General features: G+C 46.0%; 1 protein-coding gene across 8 annotated transcripts in view; it reads left to right on the top strand.

Annotated features, from left to right (window-relative positions):
* The window catches only part of LOC141083857 (protein FAM228B-like), a 282247-nt gene that overhangs the window by 252596 nt on the left and 9918 nt on the right, over positions 1-19733 (top strand). For 4 of the 8 annotated variants that reach the window (XM_073568333.1, XM_073568328.1, XM_073568331.1 and 1 more), the window contains 3 exons: positions 510-587; positions 5792-5989; positions 7497-7571. In XM_073568333.1, the coding sequence (XP_073424434.1) occupies positions 510-587; positions 5792-5989; positions 7497-7571 (351 nt within the window). Of the gene's footprint in view, positions 1-509; positions 588-5791; positions 5990-7496; positions 7575-19733 lie in introns of all 8 variants that reach the window. The other 4 variants (XM_073568329.1, XM_073568332.1, XM_073568330.1 and 1 more) reach the window with 3 other exon arrangements.

Raw genomic sequence — 19733 nt, 5'->3', positions numbered from 1 at the left:
TTTTTGTCATTTTCTGTGCTGAAATCTGTATGAAATAATCTGCCCACAATCCCCTTCCCATTGTTTTCAAGGGAAAATCCACAGTAGATTGTCCGGTTTTCTGCTGCAGATCTTAAAAGGCGACATGACATGTACTAATTTGTAGGCGGACGCAGATTAGCTCCATTGAATGCAGTTAATGCGCATATAAACACTTGGCAATTCAGACAGTAAATCTGTTGTAGAAATCGTATAGGTCGTCATCGCTTTTCTGCCACTGATTCCATTATAAATACCCTACTGAAATTTGGCAATGTCTAAACCGCTTTGCTGGTGCTATGCTGCAGATTTGAAACCTTACTTGATGCAGATTGGCATGTTTTTGGAGCACTCTAATAAATATTAAAGTACAGACTTTGGGCTCATTAGTACTAATCGCGGGGCGGATTTATCATTAAAAATGGCTGGCAATTTTGGGGGGTCTGACATGATTTAGGTGCTCTGTTATCAATAACGATCTGTTCTCTCAGCTATTAGGGGATCAAGAAAGCCGGGAAATCAGTGCAATGACCCAGTGTGTTCTGGACACCGAGAACCTCTATAACCAGGTACGTGCTCTGGGCGAGTGAGATACCGAGGAGGAATCTGTGTTCTGTCCATTTCCTTTTTCTGACAGTGGAAACCACTACCCTGGCTTTTACAAACTTCAGGCACCATGGCGTTCCTGTATGTCACGGTGTGCATGTATTGAGCGAGCTCTGACCCTTTCTATTTAGATGCTTCCATTTAGATGCCGCTGACAGTTCCCAGTACACGCGTGCATCGGTGCCATCATTGTCATCTTGATCCCATTGTCATCTTGGTCCTCGTGAAGCCCTGCATATCTCAGCTTCATAGGAGATTGTTTCTTTGATTATATACTGTAGTACTGCAAGTGATCAAGCAATTGCAGGTTCAAGTCCATTGAAAGAACAAAAAAGTTGAGAAAATGTGATAAAAAATAAATGATTTAAAATGTTATATATTTATATAAATAAAAAAAAATTATTAAAAAAAAAACAATTCTATTTGGTTTTGCTGTGTCTGTAAAGGTCTGATCTATCAAAGGTACGGAATGGGAGCTTGCATCAGGAATGGGAGCCAGCATCAGGAGTGGAAGCTTACATCGGGAATGGGAGCCAGCATCAGGAACGGGAGCCTGCATCAGGAATGGGAGCCCGCATCAGGAATAAAAGCCTACATCAGGAATTGGAGCCAGCATCAGGAATGGAAGCCTACATCAGGAATGCAATCCAGCATCAGTAATGGGAGCCAGCATCAGGAGTGAAAGCCAGCATCAGGAGTGAAGGCCAGCATCAGGAGTGAAAGCCAGCATCAGGAATGGGAGCCAGCATCAGGAATAAAAACCTACATCAGGAGTGGGAGCCAGCATCAGGAATGGGAGCCTACATCAGGAATGCAAGCCAGCATCAGGAATGGGAGCCAGCATTAGGAATGGAGGCCTGCATCAGCAATGGGAGCCAGCATCAGGAATGGGAGCCTGCATCAGGAATGGGAGCCCGCCTCAGGAATAAAAGCCTACATCAGGAATGGGAGCCCGCATCAGGAATGGGAGCCCGGCTCAGGAATTAAAGCCTGCATCAGGAATGGGAGCCCGCATCAGGAACAGGAGTCTGCATCAGGAATAAAAGCCTACATCAGGAATAGGAGCCAGCATCATGAGTGGAAGCCAACATCAGGAATGGGAGCCCGCATCTGGAACAGGAGCCCGCATCAGGAATAAAAGCCCACATCAGGAATGGGAGCCAGCATCAGGAATGGGAGCCTACATCAGGAATGCAAGCCAGCATTAGGAATGGAAGTCTGCATCAGTAATGGGAGCCAGCATCAGGAATGGGAGCCAGCATCAGGAATGGGAGCCAACATCAGGAATGGGAGCCATCATCAGGAACAGGAGCCCGCATCAGGAATAAAAGCCTACATCAGGAATGGGAGCCAGCATCAGGAATGGGAGCCAACATCAGGAATGGGAGCCATCAACAGGAATTGGAGCCAGCATCAGGAATGGGATCCTACATCAGGAATGGGAGCCAGCATCAGGAGTGGGAGCCAGCATCAGGAATAAAAGCGTACATCAGGAATGGAAGCCAGCATCAGGAATGGGAGCCCGCATCAGGAATGGGAGCCCGCCTCAGGAATAAAAGCCTACATCAGGAATGGGAGCCAGCATCAGGAATGTGAGCCCGCCTCAGGAATAAAAGCCTACATCAGGAATGGAAGTCTGCATCAGGAATGGGAGCCAACATCAGTAATGGAAGCCTGCATCAGGAATGGGAGCCTACATCAGAAATGGAAACCAGCATCAGGAAAGGGAGCCAACATCAGGAATGGGCAGAGGTACCCGGGGCAAGAATTCTGTTTGGCACCCCCCCCCCAAGCGATTTGCACACCTAGTCATGTACCGGCAAGCTGCTCTTCCTAATGCTCTCAAAGTTCAGTGAAAAACAGAGAAGCAGGAAGAGAAGCTCGTTGCCAAAGGACCATAAGTATGAAAATCGCATGATTGAAGTGTCCATGTGATGACTACTGGAACCTGCAGAGCTGAATCCTGACATTGCAGGCTTCTGAATTCTCACAACGAATGCACTGCACACTTTTAGGATTCTCCTTACCGGTGGCAAGAGTATACGGTCATGTCAGCACAAGCATGTGATTTATATACTTCTGGCCACATTCCGACTAGACATGCCCAGCCTCGCTCGGTTCATTTTCATTGAGTGAGGCCACACATGTCTAGTCAGCATGAGAGAATCCTAACAGCGTTCAGTGAGCACTGTGAGAATTCAGAAGTCTGCAGTCACATAGAATGACAGACTCATCACAAACCTGGACAACCCCTTTAATGCTCTTAACAAATAAAAACATGAGAATTAGTCGGTATCACAAATAATATTTACATCCAGTTACGTTATAGATTATGTCGTCTCTGGAGTCTTTCTCCTTCTTTTCTTCTTCTTGTCCAGACTTCATGATGAGTTTTCTCATCCACATCTCGTCTCTGCAGACCTCCATCTTCTCCGGTCTTCTGCAGCAAATCTCCACACGATGCCCTTAAAGATAGAATAATGCTCCTTAATAAAAAATATCTGCAATATACTGTCACCTCACATAATTCCCCTCCCTCCTCATACTGTCTCCTCTAACATCCCACCTGTTCACCATACTGTCTCCTCATATATTTACTCCTTCACTCTCTATACTGTCTGCTCACACATACCCTGCACACATCCCATCACCCTCAGTTCCCATACTGTGTCCACATACATTTTTCCCATCACTACTCATACTGTGTCCACATACATTTACCCGTTCGCTCCCCATACTGTCTGCACCCATCCTCCCACTCACCATACTGTCTGCACCCATCCCCCATACTGTTTTCTCATACATGCCCTCATACATACACTCTTCATTTTATGTCCTCAAATCTCACCACACACATTAAATACCCCCCCACCCCAAATCTCCCCACACACATTAAATAACCCCATCCCCACTCCAAATCCCTCCACACACATTAAATAACCCCCATCCCCACTTCAAATCCCCTCACACAAAGTAATCCCCCATCCCCACTCCAAATCCCCCCACACATAAAGTAGTTCCCCATCCCCATTCCATATCCCCCACACAAAGTAATCCCCCATCCCCACTCCAAATCCCCCCACACATTAAATAATTCCCCCATCCCCACGCCAAATCCACCCACAAAGTAATCCCCCATCCCCACTCCAAATCCCCCCCACACAAAGTAATCCCCCCATCGCCACTCCAAATCCCTCCACACATTAAATAATCCCCCACACAAAGTAATCCCCCATCCCCACTCCAAATCCCCCACTCAAAGCAATCCCCACTCCAAATCCCCCCACACAAAGTAATCCCCCATCCCTACTCCAAATCCCCCCACACAAAGTAATCCACCCATCCCCACTCCAAATCCCCCCACACAAAGTAATCCCCCCGATCCCCACTCCAAATCCCCCCACACAAAGTAATACCCCCATCCCTAAACTAAATAGCAAAGCCACTAAAGAAGACTCAAGGTCTCCAAAAATTCATTTTAAAACAGCAGAAAAAAAGGCAGCAACACTTACCTTCCCAGGTCTAAAAACAAATGCACTGCAGGGTGCAGCCAGCCCATAAAGCAAGATGTTAGCAACACAGGTGCAAAATACCAGATTAACAGCCACTCTCCACCTACCCATTCCTAGAGGGGGTGACTGCCCAGTATAAAATTGCACAATAAAGGCCCGCATAGGGCGCTGTTCACATCCCCACTCCAAATCCCCCCACACATAAAGTATGTCCCCCCTCCTACCTTCTGTCACGTGGACCCGTCCTGTGTGACACGACCCGCAGGTCGGTAACTAAAACAACAAGACACTGCACGTGTAACTGTCCTGTGTAAAACGACCCACAGGCCGGTAACTAAAACAACAAGACATGGGGGAAGGGGAAACAATTACAACGGTGGGCCCTGCGATAGGGAACAGGGACGTGGAGACCTCCTGCACTCCCCTGAGTCAGTGTCCCTCACAATCCTAACGTTCCCTATACAGGCTCCTCACCTGTCGCCGAGCCGGAACCTGTCACCCTAGCACACCCTACCCCTATCACTTGCTAGGGAGCTGGATGGTGCAGGCACTGGCCCCACCGCTGTACTAATACACACCAGGGAAAAATACAAATAGGGATAACACCACTTAGCTTTGCTCTGTTGCTATTGCTCCCAGCAACAGAGTCCACCAGAATGCAGCTTTCCTCCAGAATAGCTGCTACTACTCCAAGCTTTGTCAGAGCTGCAAGGAACACCTCTCTGTAATTCCTTCCTTCACCAGACTTTACACCAGAGCTCTCCTGAGCAGCAAGGAACTCCTCTCTGTAGTTCTTTCCTTCACCAGTCGTGGTTGGAAATGAGCAATCTCACCAAAAGTGAGTGAGAGAACAAGACACTCCTATATAGTTAGTGATAATCACGTGCACTAAAGTAACCAGAGTGCAATGACCCTACCGGCCACCGGGGGCAAAACTAGAACTGAAATCACCACAGTGCAATGACCCAAATGGCCACCGGGGGCAAAACTACCTTAAAGCACACAGCTTAAGGAAAAACAAAGGTAACTAGTGCATTTATCTGTCATAATCCAACCTGGATCATGACACCTTCATTGGTTTCTTCAGCACCACAGTGGAGCACACTTCCCACCAGTGTTCCCCTTCTGGGTGCCGGCGAGTGACGTCAGCAGCATGATCACATGACATGATCACGCTGCTAGCGTCGCTCTGACCCGGCGGTCAGAGCTACAATTGTACTGGTATCTCTATAGTAATTGATCCCCGTGAGCCGGCGCACGGCAGCTTCTCTGCGCCGGCTGTCGGCTGAACGGCCGACTCCCAGGCCGGGGGCGGCAGAATGCAGCCGCCAGGGGAGGCACTGCGGACCGCTGCATTAAAAGGCCCTGCTGACTGCGCCCAGGGACACATGCCCCAGCTGCCCCCCCCCCTAGATACGCCTCTGGAAATGGAAGCCAGCATCAGAACTCGAACAGTAGTCAGGAGAGCTTTGGGTTCTGGTTTTGATTAAAGGGGTTAGTCACTCGCCTCTCTAATTACTGTGCTCACTGTACAATCACATGCAAAGAATATCGAAAAACAATGTATGTTCTGATGACCCCACCCCATATATTTTTTTACATACAATTTCTTATTTTTTTAGTTTAATGGCTTTGACTTTTTTGCATTTGGTCAGACAGTGGATGAGTATGTTGCACAGACAGAGCAGGCTGAGCAGTGCAGGAGAGAGATCCAGCACAAGAGGTGGACAGAACAAGTGGCGGATCCGATACAGAGAGCCATCGAGAAATACATAGATAACCAATCCAGTGAGGATATAGAAAAGCGGAGGAGACGTCTTCTGGCTCAGTACTTACAATATTGCAATAAGAAGGTAAAGTTATAGACAAATGAATGTGCAAAAAATGCTCATATTTTACACAGTGTTTCTCCTGCCAATATGCCAGTATTTGCAGAAGATTTTTCTGCTGCAAGTACTGAGAATGTGCATGTATCCTAAGTATTATAGTAGTTATATTCTTGTACATAGGAGAAGTATTATAGTAGTTATATTCTTGTACATAGGGGCAGTATTATAGTAGTTATATTCTTGTACATAAGGGCAGTATTATAGTAGTTATATTCTTGTACATAGGGGCAGTATTATAGTAGTTATATTCTTGTACATAAGGGCAGTATTATAGTAGTTATATTCTTCTACATAGGGGCAGTATTATAGTAGTTATATTCTTGTACATAGGAGCAGTATTATAGTAGTTATATTCTTGTACATAAGGGCAGTATTATAGTAGTTATATTCTTCTACATAGGGGCAGTATTATAGTAGTTATATTCTTGTACATAGGGGCTGTGTTATAGTAGTTATATTCTTGTACATAGGGGCAGTACTATAGTAGTTATATTCTTGTACGTAGGAGCAGTATTATAGTATTTATATTCTTCTACATAGGGGCAGTATTATAGTAGTTATATTCTTGTACATAGGGGCAGTACTATAGTAGTTATATTCTTGTACGTAGGAGCAGTATTATAGTATTTATATTCTTCTACATAGGGGCAGTATTATAGTAGTTATATTCTTGTACATAGGAGCAGTATTATAGTAGTTATATTCTTGTACATAGGGGCAGTATTATAGTAGTTATATTCCTGTACATAGGAGAAGTATTATAGTAGTTTTATTCCTGTACATAGGAGCAGTATTATATTATTTATATTCTTCTACATAGGGGCAGTATTATAGTAGTTATATTGTACATAGGGACAGTATTATAGTAGTTATATTCTTGTACATAGGGGCAGTATTATAGTAGTTATATTCTTGTACATAGGGACAGTATTATAGTAGTTATATTCTTGTACATAGGAGCAGTATTATAGTAGTTATATTCTTGTACCTAGGGGCAGTATTATAGTAGTTATATTCTTGTACATAGGGGGCAGTATTATAGTAGTTATATTCTTGTACATAGGGGCAGTATTAAAGTAGTTATATTCTTGTACATAGGGGGCAGTATTATAGTAGTTATATTCTTGTACATAGGAGCAGTATTATAGTAGTTATATTCTTATACATAGGGGCAGTATTATAGTAGTTATATTCTTGGACATAGAGGGCAGTATTATGGTAGTTATATTCTTGGACATAGACGGCAGTATTATGGTAGTTATATTCTTGGACATAGGGGGCAGTATTATATTGGTTATATTCTTGACATCAAAACAATATTTTGCATATTTATTTTGCCGATCTATTATTATTAATATATGTTTAGTATTTAATCAGTTTTTTTAGTAATAATAACATGTAGATAATTTGTGATTTGGGCCGGAGCTGTGGGATTGATGAATATTCACGTGATGTCGTCGTTTTTCTCCAGGGTTGTGCATTTATGAACGATTATGACTCCTCTGAGTATGATCCATTTATTAATCGTCTTTACAAGCAATACCTCTGGGTAAGAGAAGCCTAATACTGGGCATTATTAACTTGTACACCATCCTGAGCACACTGAGAACTACTTGGCTGGAAATCTACAGCAGAAGACAGTACTACAGCGAAAATACCATGTAGAATATGGCATTGCAGTAAACGAGAAACACGACAGACAAACAGCATCATATGATAGAATCGTTTCCCAGTCACTACAATGTAATCTTCATTGTGTGCATACCTTAGTAAAGCACTAGTCAAATTTGCTTATTATTTCAAAGCATGCAGTGCTTTGAAAAAGTATTCATACCCCGTGAACTTAGCCACATTTTTTCACGTTATACCCACAAATTTAAATGTATTTATTTGGATTTTATGTAATATACCAACACAAAGTAATTGTTTGTGACATGTAAAGGAAATATGGTTTTCTGATTATGTAAAAAAATATAAAATTGAAAATAGTAAAGTGCATTTGTATTCAGCCCCCATGAGTCAATACTTTGAAGGACAATTACTGCTGCAAGTTTTTTGGGGTCTTTCTTTGCACATCAAACTGCTAAAATGTTTGCCCCTTTTCACACTTGCTCTCGCTCAGTGAGATTGGATATAGGCATCCAGTCTTGTTTCAGATTCTCAAGGGATTAATGCTTGGACTGTGACTGGGCCATTCACACATATGAATAAGGTGTGATCTGAACCAACCATTGTAGCTCTGGTAGTATGTTTAGTTTCATTGCCCTGCTGGATGGTGAACCTACACCCCAGTCTCATGTCTTTTACAGCCTCTAACAGGTTCTCTGCCAGGATTGCCTTGTCATTATCTCCATCCATCTTCCCATCAACTCTGACCAGCCTCCCTGTCCCTGCTCAAGAAAAGCGTCCCCACAGCATGTTGCGGCATCTACCATGTTTGACTGTTGGGATGGTGTTCTCAGAGTCATGTACTGTGTTAGTTTTCAGCCACTATTTTGCAGTAAGCCTAAAAAATTATCCTTTGGTCTCCTCTGACCAGAGAACCTTCTTCCACATGCTAGCTGTGTCCCCTACATAGCTTATTGCCAACAGGACTTCTTATGGCTTGATTTAAAAAATGGCTTACTTCTTGCCACTCTTGCATAAAGGCCAGATTTGTTGAGTTCATGACCAATAGTTGTCCTGTGGACAGATTCTCCCACCTGAGCTGTGGATCACTGCAGCTCTTTCAGAGTGACCATGGGCCTTTTGGCTGCTTCTTTAATTAGTGCTCTCCTTTCTACAATGTCAGTTTAGGCATACATCCATATCTTGGTAGGTTTACAGCTGTGCCATACTCCTTCCATTTTGGATTGAACAGTGTTTCTTGAGATGTTCGTGGATTGGGCTATTTTTTTTTTATTTATAACCTTATCCTGCTTTAATCTTCTCTACAACTTTATCCCTGACCTGTCTGGTGTGTTTCTTGGTTTTCATCCCTAATGTTCTCAAACAAACCTATGAAGCCTTCACAGAACATCTGTAGTTATACTGAGAATAAATTACACCCAGGTGGACTCAATTCAGGTGGACCCAATTTACTAAATTATGTGACTTCTGGTGGAAATTGATCACTCCGAATTTTATTTAGACGTATCAAACTACAGGGAGGCTGAATACAAATGCACTTCACAATTTTGAGATTTATATTATTTTTTAAATAATTAGAAAACCATAAATCATTTCCTTTACACTTCACAAATATTTGCTGCTTTGTGTTGGTATATAGCAGAAAAACCCAATAAAATTTCATTTTTAGTTTGTGTGTGTATGTAACTTGAAAAAGTTCACGGGGCATGAATACTTTTTCAAGGCACTCTACCGATCTGTGGACAGAGTGATGTACAGTTCCATAGTTCCCTACAAGGATTTGAGCACATGAGCCACCTTCGCAGTGCAATTCAGAGCTGTTTTTTGAGTGATCAATGGAAGTCTTAGCACCTGGACACTCACAGACCAGCAGAACATGTAAGGAGACATGGTATATAAAAATTAAAACTGCAACACCAAGAAGGAAAAGTTGTGAAATTATGGAAATCACAGGATGGATAGACATGGTAATATCATATTTTTCAGACTATAAGGCCGGTTTCACACGTCCCTATATTTCCGGTAACTAAAAACCGGTACCAGAGATATCAGTGTCCATGTATGTAATACGTGCGACACACGTGTGGCATCCGTGTGCTGCATCAGGACCACACGTACGGCCGCCGAGGAGGAGCACTACTATAAGCGCTGTCCCCCGGCAGTTGGTGCTGAAGCCGGCTTTCATCCATTTTCCTCTGCTCTGCCGCTACAGCGCGAGCAGAGGAGAATGAATGAATGAGAAACTAACCTGCTGTGACCTCCGGACCTTGGGAGAATGCAAGAGATGAGGTCACTGGGACAGAGCTTGAACTGTTGTGACCTCATCACTTACATTTTCCCATGGTCCTGAGGTTACAGGAGTTCAGGCCCGCAGCGAGCACAGACTCAGTGACGTCACCGCTAGTTACTGTTACTGAGCCTGCACCTGCTGCTTCTCATTCATTCCCCAGTAGTTTACAGCCGGAGCGGTCGCATTAGCACCGCTCCGGTTGTAAACTTATTATCTCCCAGATATGGATTACGGCGTCAGACTGAACGCCGGACAGGTATGGTATATTGTTGCTTTATTAATTTTAATTTTATTACAGGAGATCGAGGGCGTCGCTTGGATTAGCCGAATAATAAAGATGGGAAACTGTGTTAATTGTTTTATTTAATTAAAATACTTTTTTCTGGCTGTGTGTCTTTGTTTAACCCTTTCACTTCTATAGGATCAGTAATGGAGAGGTGTCTTATTGACAGCTCTCCATTACTAAGCCGGGCTTAATGTCATCTTAGGAAGGTGACATTAACCCTTCATTACCCCACTTGCCACTGCTACAGTGCAAGTGGGAAGAACTGTGCAAAGCTCCAGAGTTGGCGCAGCTAATAGATGCGCCTTTTCTGGGCATTGCGTCTGGGGCTGCTGTTTTTAGACTGAGGGGGTCAATATCCATGGCCCCTTACCAGCCTGAGAATAGCAGCCTGCACCTGTGAGTTTTGTTAGGTTGGTTGCAAAAATAAAGGGGGACCCCACGTTGAGTTTTTCATTCATTCACTCTCCCCTGCTCGCTGGTAGAGCAGGGGAGAATAATGACAGGCGCGTTCAAGCACCAGCTGCCGGGGGCCATCGTCTTACAGTAGCGCTACTTCCCCGGCAGCCGTCCGTGCACACGGAAGACAGTGTGCACTGTTCTCCGTGTGCACATGTGCGGCACGTTTTGATGTCCATGTGAAAACGGACATGTCTGCGTTTTTTGCACATGGACACACGGTCCGTGAAAACATACTGACATGTACATAGACCCATTCATTTGACTACGTGTGTCAGTGCCTCTGGTACGTGAGAAAACTGTCACCACACGTACTGGAGACACTGACGTGTGAAAGGGGCCTAAGACGCACTTTTTTCCTCCAAAAATGTGGAGGAAAATGAGGGGTACGTCTTATAGTCCGGATGTACCGGCTCTAACTATGATGGGGAGTTGGGTGAGCCGTTTCGGCAGAGCAGCGAGTCACAGATGCAGGAGCCAGCTGCTGTGGCTAACACCAATGGGCGTGGAGGGCAATGAATATTTATTTCTTTTTAATGGCATCTGGTATGATTGGCCCCATCAGAAAACATTTAAAAAACAAATCATTACCCCTACCTTCCCGGTGCACTCTCGCAGCGTCCTGCTCCGATGCCAGCAGCTGCTTAATGCTTGTAAGCAGCGCATGGCAGAAACGTCATGTGCTGCTTGCAAGTCGAAGGGCAGCTGTCGGAATACTCAATGCTCTGCATGCCGGGACTGTGTGCGCAGAGAGCAGTGCGTATTCATTAGTCCCGGCATGCAAGGCATTGAGTATTCAGGCAGCTGCCCTTTGGCTTGGAAACAGCGCATGACATAACTGCCATGCGCTGCTTACAAGCATAAAGCAGTGGCTCGCATTGTAACAGGATGCTGCGAGGGAGCACCGGGAAGGTAAGTGTAATGATTTGTTTTTTTTTATGTTTTCTGAAGGGGCCATGCATATCAGAATGGGGGTGGGGGGCAATCATACCAAGATAAGGATGGGACCATGCATACCAGGACGGGGATGGGGGCCAATCATACCAGGTTAAGGATGGGGTTATGCAAACTAGGATGAGATGGGGGCCCTGCATACCAGGATAGGGATAAGGGGGACCATGCATACCAGGAGTAGGGATGAGGGGGGCCATGCATACCAGGATAGGGATGAAGGGGGTTATTCCTACCAGGATAGGGATGAAGGGGGCATCGTTCCTAGCTGTCTAGGGATCAGGAGGCATGCATACCAGGATGGGGATGAGGGAGCCATGCATACCAGGGTAGGGATTAGGGGTGCCATGCAAACCAGAGTAGGGATGAGGGGGACCATTCCTACCCAGGATAGGGATGAGGGGGATCGTTCCTACCAGTCTAGGGATCAGGAGGCATGCATACCAGGATATGGATGAGGGAGCCATGCATACCAGGGTAGGGATTATGAGGGCCATGCATACCTGGATAGGGATAAGGGGGACCATGCATACCAGGAGTAGGGATGAGGGGGGCCATGCATACCAGGAGTAGGGATGAAGAGGGCCATTCCTACCAGGATAGGGATGAGGGGGATCGTTCCTAGCAGTCTAGGGATCAGGAGGCATGCATACCAGGATGGGGATGAGGGAGCCATGCATACCAGTGTAGGGATTAGGGGGGCCATGCATACCAGGGTAGGGATGAGGGGGACCATGCATACCAGGGTAGGGATGAGGGGGGCCATGCATACCAGAGTAGGGATGAGGGGCACCATTCCTACCCAGGATAGGGATGAGGGGGATCATTCCTACCAGTCTAGGGATCAGGAAGCATGCATACCAGGATGGGGATGAGGGAGCCATGCATACCAGGTTAGGGATGAGGGGGGCCATTCCTACCCAGGATAGGGATGAGGGGGATCGTTCCTACCAGTCTAGGGATCAGGAGGCATGCATACCAGGATGGGGATGAGGGAGCCATGCATACCAGGGTAGGGATTAGGGGGGCCATGCATACCAGGGTAGGGATTAGGGGGGCCATGCATACCAGGGTAGGGATGAGGGGGACCATGCATACCAGGGTAGGGATGAGGGGGGCCATGCATACCAGAGTAGGGATGAGGGGGACCATTCCTACCCAGGATAGGGATGAGGGGGATCGTTCCTACCAGTCTAGGGATCAGGAAGCATGCATACCAGGATGGGGATGAGGGAGCCATGCATACCAGGTTAGGGATGAGGGGGGCCATACTGTACATACCAGGATGGGGATGAGGGGGTCATGTGTATCAGGATGGGGATGAGGGGATCATATATACCAGGATAGGGGATATTAAGTACAGAATTGACCACATTTTTGCTTCAAATTTTTTTCCCTAATTTCCTGCTCTAAAACCTAGGTGCGTCTTATAGTCCGAAAAATACGGTAGTCTGCAAATGATGAATAAATGGAACAAACATTTTCCAAACAGCTAGATTTATTGTTTGAAGTATGACTGTCACCTACAGAAACCCCGGCACTTAGAGCCTTGGCTGCTATCAATGAAGTTATTAATGGTCATCTGAAGAATGATCTGTCTCACTAAAATTCACTTGAACAAATTATCAAGATCCGCTGCTGGCGGATCCTTTTGTAATCACCGATCAATGACATCCAAGATGTGCTTGATGGGAGACAAGTCCAGAGAAGCTGCAGCCATGGTAGCAGGTTTAGGCCACACGGGCTGCTCACAGGAGCTTGAGTAGCATGTGGCCTGGCGTTGTCATGTTGAAAAAACATTGTTACTTACCGTTAACGGTATTTCTCTGTGCCCATGACGGCACCACGGAGAGAAGGGATCCTCCCCACAGGGACAGAAAACATACAGAAAACAAGGGGGTACCTCTCTCCCACATCAGTTGTTTACAGAGCATTAATGGAACTTCAGATTAACAACATGAACAAAAAAAATAATTATTATTAATACTATGAGCAAATGGAGGCACCGCGTGACAAAACATAACTATACTAAATTAAGTGTGCACACTCACACGTGAGGGAGGGAATGTACGGGTGCCGTCCTGGGCTCAGAAAAATGCCGTTAACGGTAAGTAGCTGTTTTTCTCCTTCCCCCATGACAGCACCACGGGGGTAATTGCAGAGATTTGTACATTAGGGAGGGACCACTGCTTCCAGAACCCCTCACCCAAAAGTAAGGTCTGAAGAAGAGACTAGGTCCTGCCGATAGTGATTATAGAATGTAGAGGGGGAAGACCGGGTAGCAGCTCTACATATCTGTTCTATTGATGCGCCGCCTCTCTCTGCCCAGGAAGTCGCCACTGATCTTGTTGAGTGGGCTTTTACTGTCTCTGGAATGGCTGCCCCATGCGCTGAGTTGGATAGGGTGATAGTGTCTCTTAGCCATCTTGTAAGCATGCTTTTGTATGCTTTCTGCCCCTTCCAAGGACCCTGAAAGCACACAAAAAGAGACCTATCCTGCCTATGCTCTCGTGTGGCTGCTAGATACTGGATTAAGCATCTCCTGACATCCAATTTATGTAAGGCTTTCTCCCCTTTATTTTTGGGATTGGGGCAAAAAGAAGGAAGGGATATCTCCTGAGACCTGTGAAAACGTGAGGCTACTTTTGGAAGATAGGCCGGGTCAGTCTTAAGAACAACTCTACTAATATTTGTGTGAAAGGCGGGTATGCCGAAAAAGCCTGGATGTCGCTAACTCTATGCGCAGATGTTAGAGCGACCAGAAGAGAGGTTTCCAGCAACATGATTTCCAGCGGGGCATCTGATAGGGGTTCAAAGGGAGCCTTAGTGCCATAAGGACTAAGTTTAAGTCCCAGGGAGGGGTAGCATGGGGAGAGATGTGCCTAGATCCGCGTCTAATTTAGCGCCTGATACAGAAATAAATTTTTTTCCAGATTCTCCCATACAACTTAGTGGTTACAGGCTTCCTACTCTGTAATAAAGTGATAACTAAATTTGGGGAAAACTCCCTATGCAAGTTTATTACCTGCAGATGAAACACCGGCCCTTGGGAAAGAAGGTTCGGGATAGCCGGGAGAACCCAAGGGTCAGAGATGGACATCATCCTCGACCAAGAAAACCACGTTCTCTTCGGCCAGAAGGGGGCTATTAGAATCACTCTCGCCATGTCCTCTTGAATTTTCCTCAGAACTGATGGAATTAGGGTTATTGGCGGGAAGGCGTAAGCTAGATGGTAATTCCAAGGAATCATAAAGGCGTTTAGGGCAACTGGGTACCCCCGGGGATCTAACTAACAGAAGGCCACTACTTTCCGGTTCCAACTGTTGGCAATAGCTCTATTGCTGGTCACCCCACAGACCTGCGATGTGATCGAAGACTGCCTGATTCAGCTCCCACTCGTCCTGTCTTGAGTTTGACTTAGGAAATCTGCCGCCCGATTCTCTGTACCCTTTATATGGAGTGCTGACAAGGAGCCCAAGTTGGCCTCGGCTAGTTGAAGGATGGACTTTGTCACATCCATTAGAGCCCATGATCTAGTGCCCCCTTCGTGGTTTAGCAATGCTACTACTACTTGGTTGTCCGAAAATATCCTTACATGGTGGGAACGGAGGGAGCTTTAAAACTGTACGAGGGCGAACTTCACTGCTATCAGTTCTTTTATGTTTAAGGATGCCATCCACACCCCCTGGGCTAACTGATCATCTGTAGTTAGGACTTATGGATATTGTTAATACCCAGGGAACGCCTCGGGTTAGGTTGTCTATGTTTGTCCACCATTTTAGAGAGCGAATTGTCCTTGATGAAATACTCAACCGCCCTTCTAAATTTCCGCCTAGAGAGACTTCTGCTGCTAATATTTCCCATTGTAGTTCTCTGGTATGGGCCTGGGCCCACAGCACAGCCGATATACAAGCTGACATTGATCCCAGAAGTGACATTGCCTTCCCCAGTGTTGTCAAAGGAAGGTCCCTTATTCGTGATACCGGCTCTATCATGTTTTGAACTTTCCCCTCTGGAAAGCGACATTCTTGTTTGTTTGAATCTAGAATTATACCTAAATTTTCTTGAATCTGACTTGGTAGGATGCGGGATTTGGGTAAGTTTAGCAGCCAACCTAGGTTTGTCAAAGATTCCATGACTGTCTGTTTTTCGCAGTGACGAGGGAAATTGCCAATTACTAGAAGATCGTCTAGATATGGAACAATCAGAATGTCCTGTTCTCTTAAGTGTGCCATTACTTCCGCCACCAACTTGGTAAATACTCTTGGTGATGGCCAGGCCAAAGGGAAGAGCCCTGAACTGATAATGTTTTATTTCCCCTCGGATTGCGACTGCCACCCTGAGGAATTTGCGGTAGTCTTTGTGGATGGGGGCGTGGTAGTACGTGTCCTTTAGGTCCAACACAGTCATGAAACAAGACGGAAAAAGCACTTTTCTGATGATTTTATTGTTTCCATCTTGAAGGACTGCATTTCCAGAAACTTGTTCAGCTTCCTCAAGTTAACAATTGTCCTGAATGTTCCGTCTGTTTTTTTTTTCTTAGGAAAAGAGGAGAGTAGAACCCTTTGCCTCTTTCTTGAGGAGGGACTTCTTGAAGGACGGCCTTCTCTACGAGACCCACGATCTCCTCCTGCAAGGCTAACTGTTCCTCTTTTGATGGTCTCTGCGGGGTCACTGTGAAGACTTGAGGAGGGAGAGAATGGAATCTTAGTTATAGACCTGCTTTTATAGACCTGCTTTTATTAAGTCTAAGATCCACATACTGCGGGATATTTTTTCCTAGGCCGGGAGAAAGAAAGTTAACCCCCCCCACCTGGGGGACACCTTCATTGGGATCGTTTCTTGTTTTCAATGGGCCTGTTGAACATGAACCCCCTACCCCTGTTACTTTTATCCTCCCACTTGTCCTGGGGTTTTTTTGGGCGCTTCCTCCCAATAAATTTCCTGCTCTGAAAGGGCCGTTTATAGGATTGACTAGACAGAATAGGGAAAGATTTCTTTTTATCTCCTGCTTTATCCAGGATATCGTCTAGTGTGGATCCCAACAGCAACTCGCCCTCACAGGGAATGGAACATAATTTTGACTTTGTTTGCAGGTCACCTGGCCACCACTTGAGCCATAGGGCATGCCTCGCTGCGTTAGAAAAAGAAGCCGATCTAGCCACTAGTCTGGCCGAGTCCACAGATGTGTCTGCCAGAAAAGCCGCTGCCCCCTTCATTACAGGAACATAATTCATAATTGTCTCTCTAGATACTTTGTCCTTTAGCTGTGACTCCAAGTGGTTGAGCCACATCCTTAGAGCCCTGGCTGTACAGGTGGCGGCTACAGCAGGTTTCAGGCCCCCCCCAGCGGCCTCCCAACAACCCTTCAGGAACGTATCTGCTTTCTTATCCATAGGGTCTTTTAACACCCCCATGTCCTCAAAAGGCTGTGCAAATTTTTTTGGAGGCCTTCGCAATCGCTACGTCTAATTTTGGGGCTTCATCCCAAAATGTACACATCGGGTCCTCAAAGGGGTATTTTCTTTTCGGGGTTAGAAGCCCCTTCTTCTCTGGCTTCTTCCATTCTCTTTTGATTAAGGACTGAATTTTCTCATTCAATGGGAACTCCCTTCGCTTTTTTTGTTCTAGCCCACTGAACATTAGATCCTCTACGATTTTCTTGGGTCGAGGGTCGCCTAGACCCATGATGGTTCTGATTGCATTAACGAGGCTATCCGTCTCCTCAATTGGAAAACAGCTGCGACCCCCTTCTAAAGATGTTGAAGAGAGAGATAATGAGCTATTTGAATTGCTTAACTCACTCTCTCTGTCACTAGAGACAGATTCAGGGGACCTGATTCTATATTTTTGCCGGTATTTTTTTTACTGATCCCTCTGCAGTGTTTTAAAGGTGTCTTCTACCTGACTCTTGATTAGCTCTCTAAGGTCTGAGGCGAATTTCGGGGTCTCCTCATAAATTGTCTGCTCAATACAGGCAGCACAGAGCTTCTTTTTCCATGTAGTGGGTAGCTCTTCTGTACAGAGCGCACAGATCCTGTGATTGGATTTCAGAGAGGACAACAGACCCTAATTAAAAAGTTGACTTTCACGCTCAGTTACCCTCCTGACAGAAAGGATACCAGATTTGAGGGGGAACCCCTTTCCGTAGATGGATTCTCCCTGCTGCGTTGGGAGCTTGAGTGGCTACTTCCGCTGCGACGCTGGGAAGGTCTCTTTTAACTGCTTTTTTTGCTGCATCCTTCGCTGCTGCTGGCGTTGCTGTTGGTACTGCTGCTGGTGTCCATGTTGAGGGGCCTGGTCATGCAGGGGCTGCTCTTCTGGAAGCTCCTGGTCGCACATTCTGGCCAGCTGCATGTGAAGCACCGCTACCCCTTTTAGCGCTGTTTTAAAATGCCCATCAGGCTCCTCCCTCCCGCCTTCCGGTGGATGCCGTGCGCCCAGGTACGGGTTTCTCAGTAATGCAATGCGCCGTCCGTGTTCCTAGTAGTGCTTTGCTGCCTGTGCGTGTCATAGCGGAGCGCCGCCCCACGCGTGCGCACTACATGCTCCTCAGGGATTGCGTGCAGTCATGCGATACTCGAGCCCGGCTGGGGTTCTGTCCGGCGCAGCGGAGCCTGGTATGGACTCAGACCAGCTGTGGGGGGCAGACCGCTGTCCGGATCATTTTTTCCTTGTTGGGTTTTGTGCTTTTTCTGACCCTGCCTGTCTGTTGCTGCCCCTCCATGCTGACGGCCACTGTTTCCTACCCCCCCCAGGAGTCTGTGGAAATACCGAGACAAGCTCTGGGAAAGACGGGCTTCTCAATTTCTTCTGCGCCTCCCCCCACACACCCACAAGGTCTGCTGACCCCAGCGGTGGCGCTTTGGGTAACCCCCGCTGCCTGGATCAGACTGGTCGGCCCCGGTATCACACGAAGATTCCAGGTGAGTCTTCTCATCTGTAGGTTCCCCATTAGGGACAGGAAACCAACTGATGTGGGAGAGAGATACCGCCTTTTTATCTGTAGGTTTCCTGTCCCCGTGGGGCGGATCCCCTCTCTCCGTGGTGCCAACATGGGGGAATGAAACAATGGTTCCTGGGACACTTTGGAGAAATTTTTAGTTTTGAGCTGTTAGTGGACATGGAATCAAGACTAGAGGGGTCCGGCTACTGTATATGTCACTCCACACCATAATCCCAGGAGTAGGCTTGATACTATGTTCCCTCTTGAAGGCCTCAGCATGGCGTTGCCCTCATAGGCTCCAGAACAATCTCTGGCTATTGTTGCGCCCAAGACAAAAGAGGGACTCAATGCTGAAAAGGATATATTTCCTTTCCAGCCTCTGGTCTAATAATAATTTTATTTCTTTAGTGCTAATATGTTTTGTAGCACTTTAAAATTAAGCAGGAATTTAAGCAATAAAGACTTTACAAAGTTCAAAAGTTACAGAAGTGAAGGATCCTGCTCACCAGATACAATCTATAAAAAAATGGGGAGACCATAGGCAAAAATTGCTTTTCTTCTAAGTTTCAGCCATCATTATAATAAATAAGGGTATTCATATTAAGCTGCATGATCCGGTCAACAGTCAGAATCTGTCTGAGTGCAGTTAACGTATGCTATCGGTTGCATAGAGGATGTGGAGACATATTAATAGGAGGGACCAGATTTTGAGGAAAAATTTGAATGGAGAACGGGGGAGAGTGAGATTAGTGAATTGAGGTGATAAGCCTGTCTAAAGAGATGTGTTTTAAAGCATTCTTAAAAATGCCTAGGTATTAATCTGATATTCCAGGGTAGTGCATTCCAGAAAACTGGTGCAGCATGATAGAAGATTTGAAGACAGGAGTGGGAGGTTTGGATTATTGAGGATGTTTGTCTCAGATCAGTTGCAGAACAGAGGGCAATGGTAAGGTAATTGACATGAGGGAGGAGATGTAGGGTGGTGCAGAACTGTGGAGAGATTTGTGCGTGAGAGATAAGATTGTATTGAATTCTTTAGTGGATGGGCAACTAGTGTAATAACTGGCACAAGGTAGAGGCGTCGGTGTCTGTGTCTTTCCACGTGGGAAATGCTGTGGAGAGGCTTTCACAAGGGAACATGACATAGATC

This window comes from Dendrobates tinctorius, unplaced genomic scaffold, assembly GCF_039654945.1.
Source record: "Dendrobates tinctorius isolate UK_male_01 unplaced genomic scaffold, ASM3965494v1 ptg000021l, whole genome shotgun sequence".
Lineage (NCBI taxonomy): Eukaryota > Metazoa > Chordata > Amphibia > Anura > Dendrobatidae > Dendrobates > Dendrobates tinctorius.
This window is presented reverse-complemented; position numbering and strand designations above follow the sequence as displayed.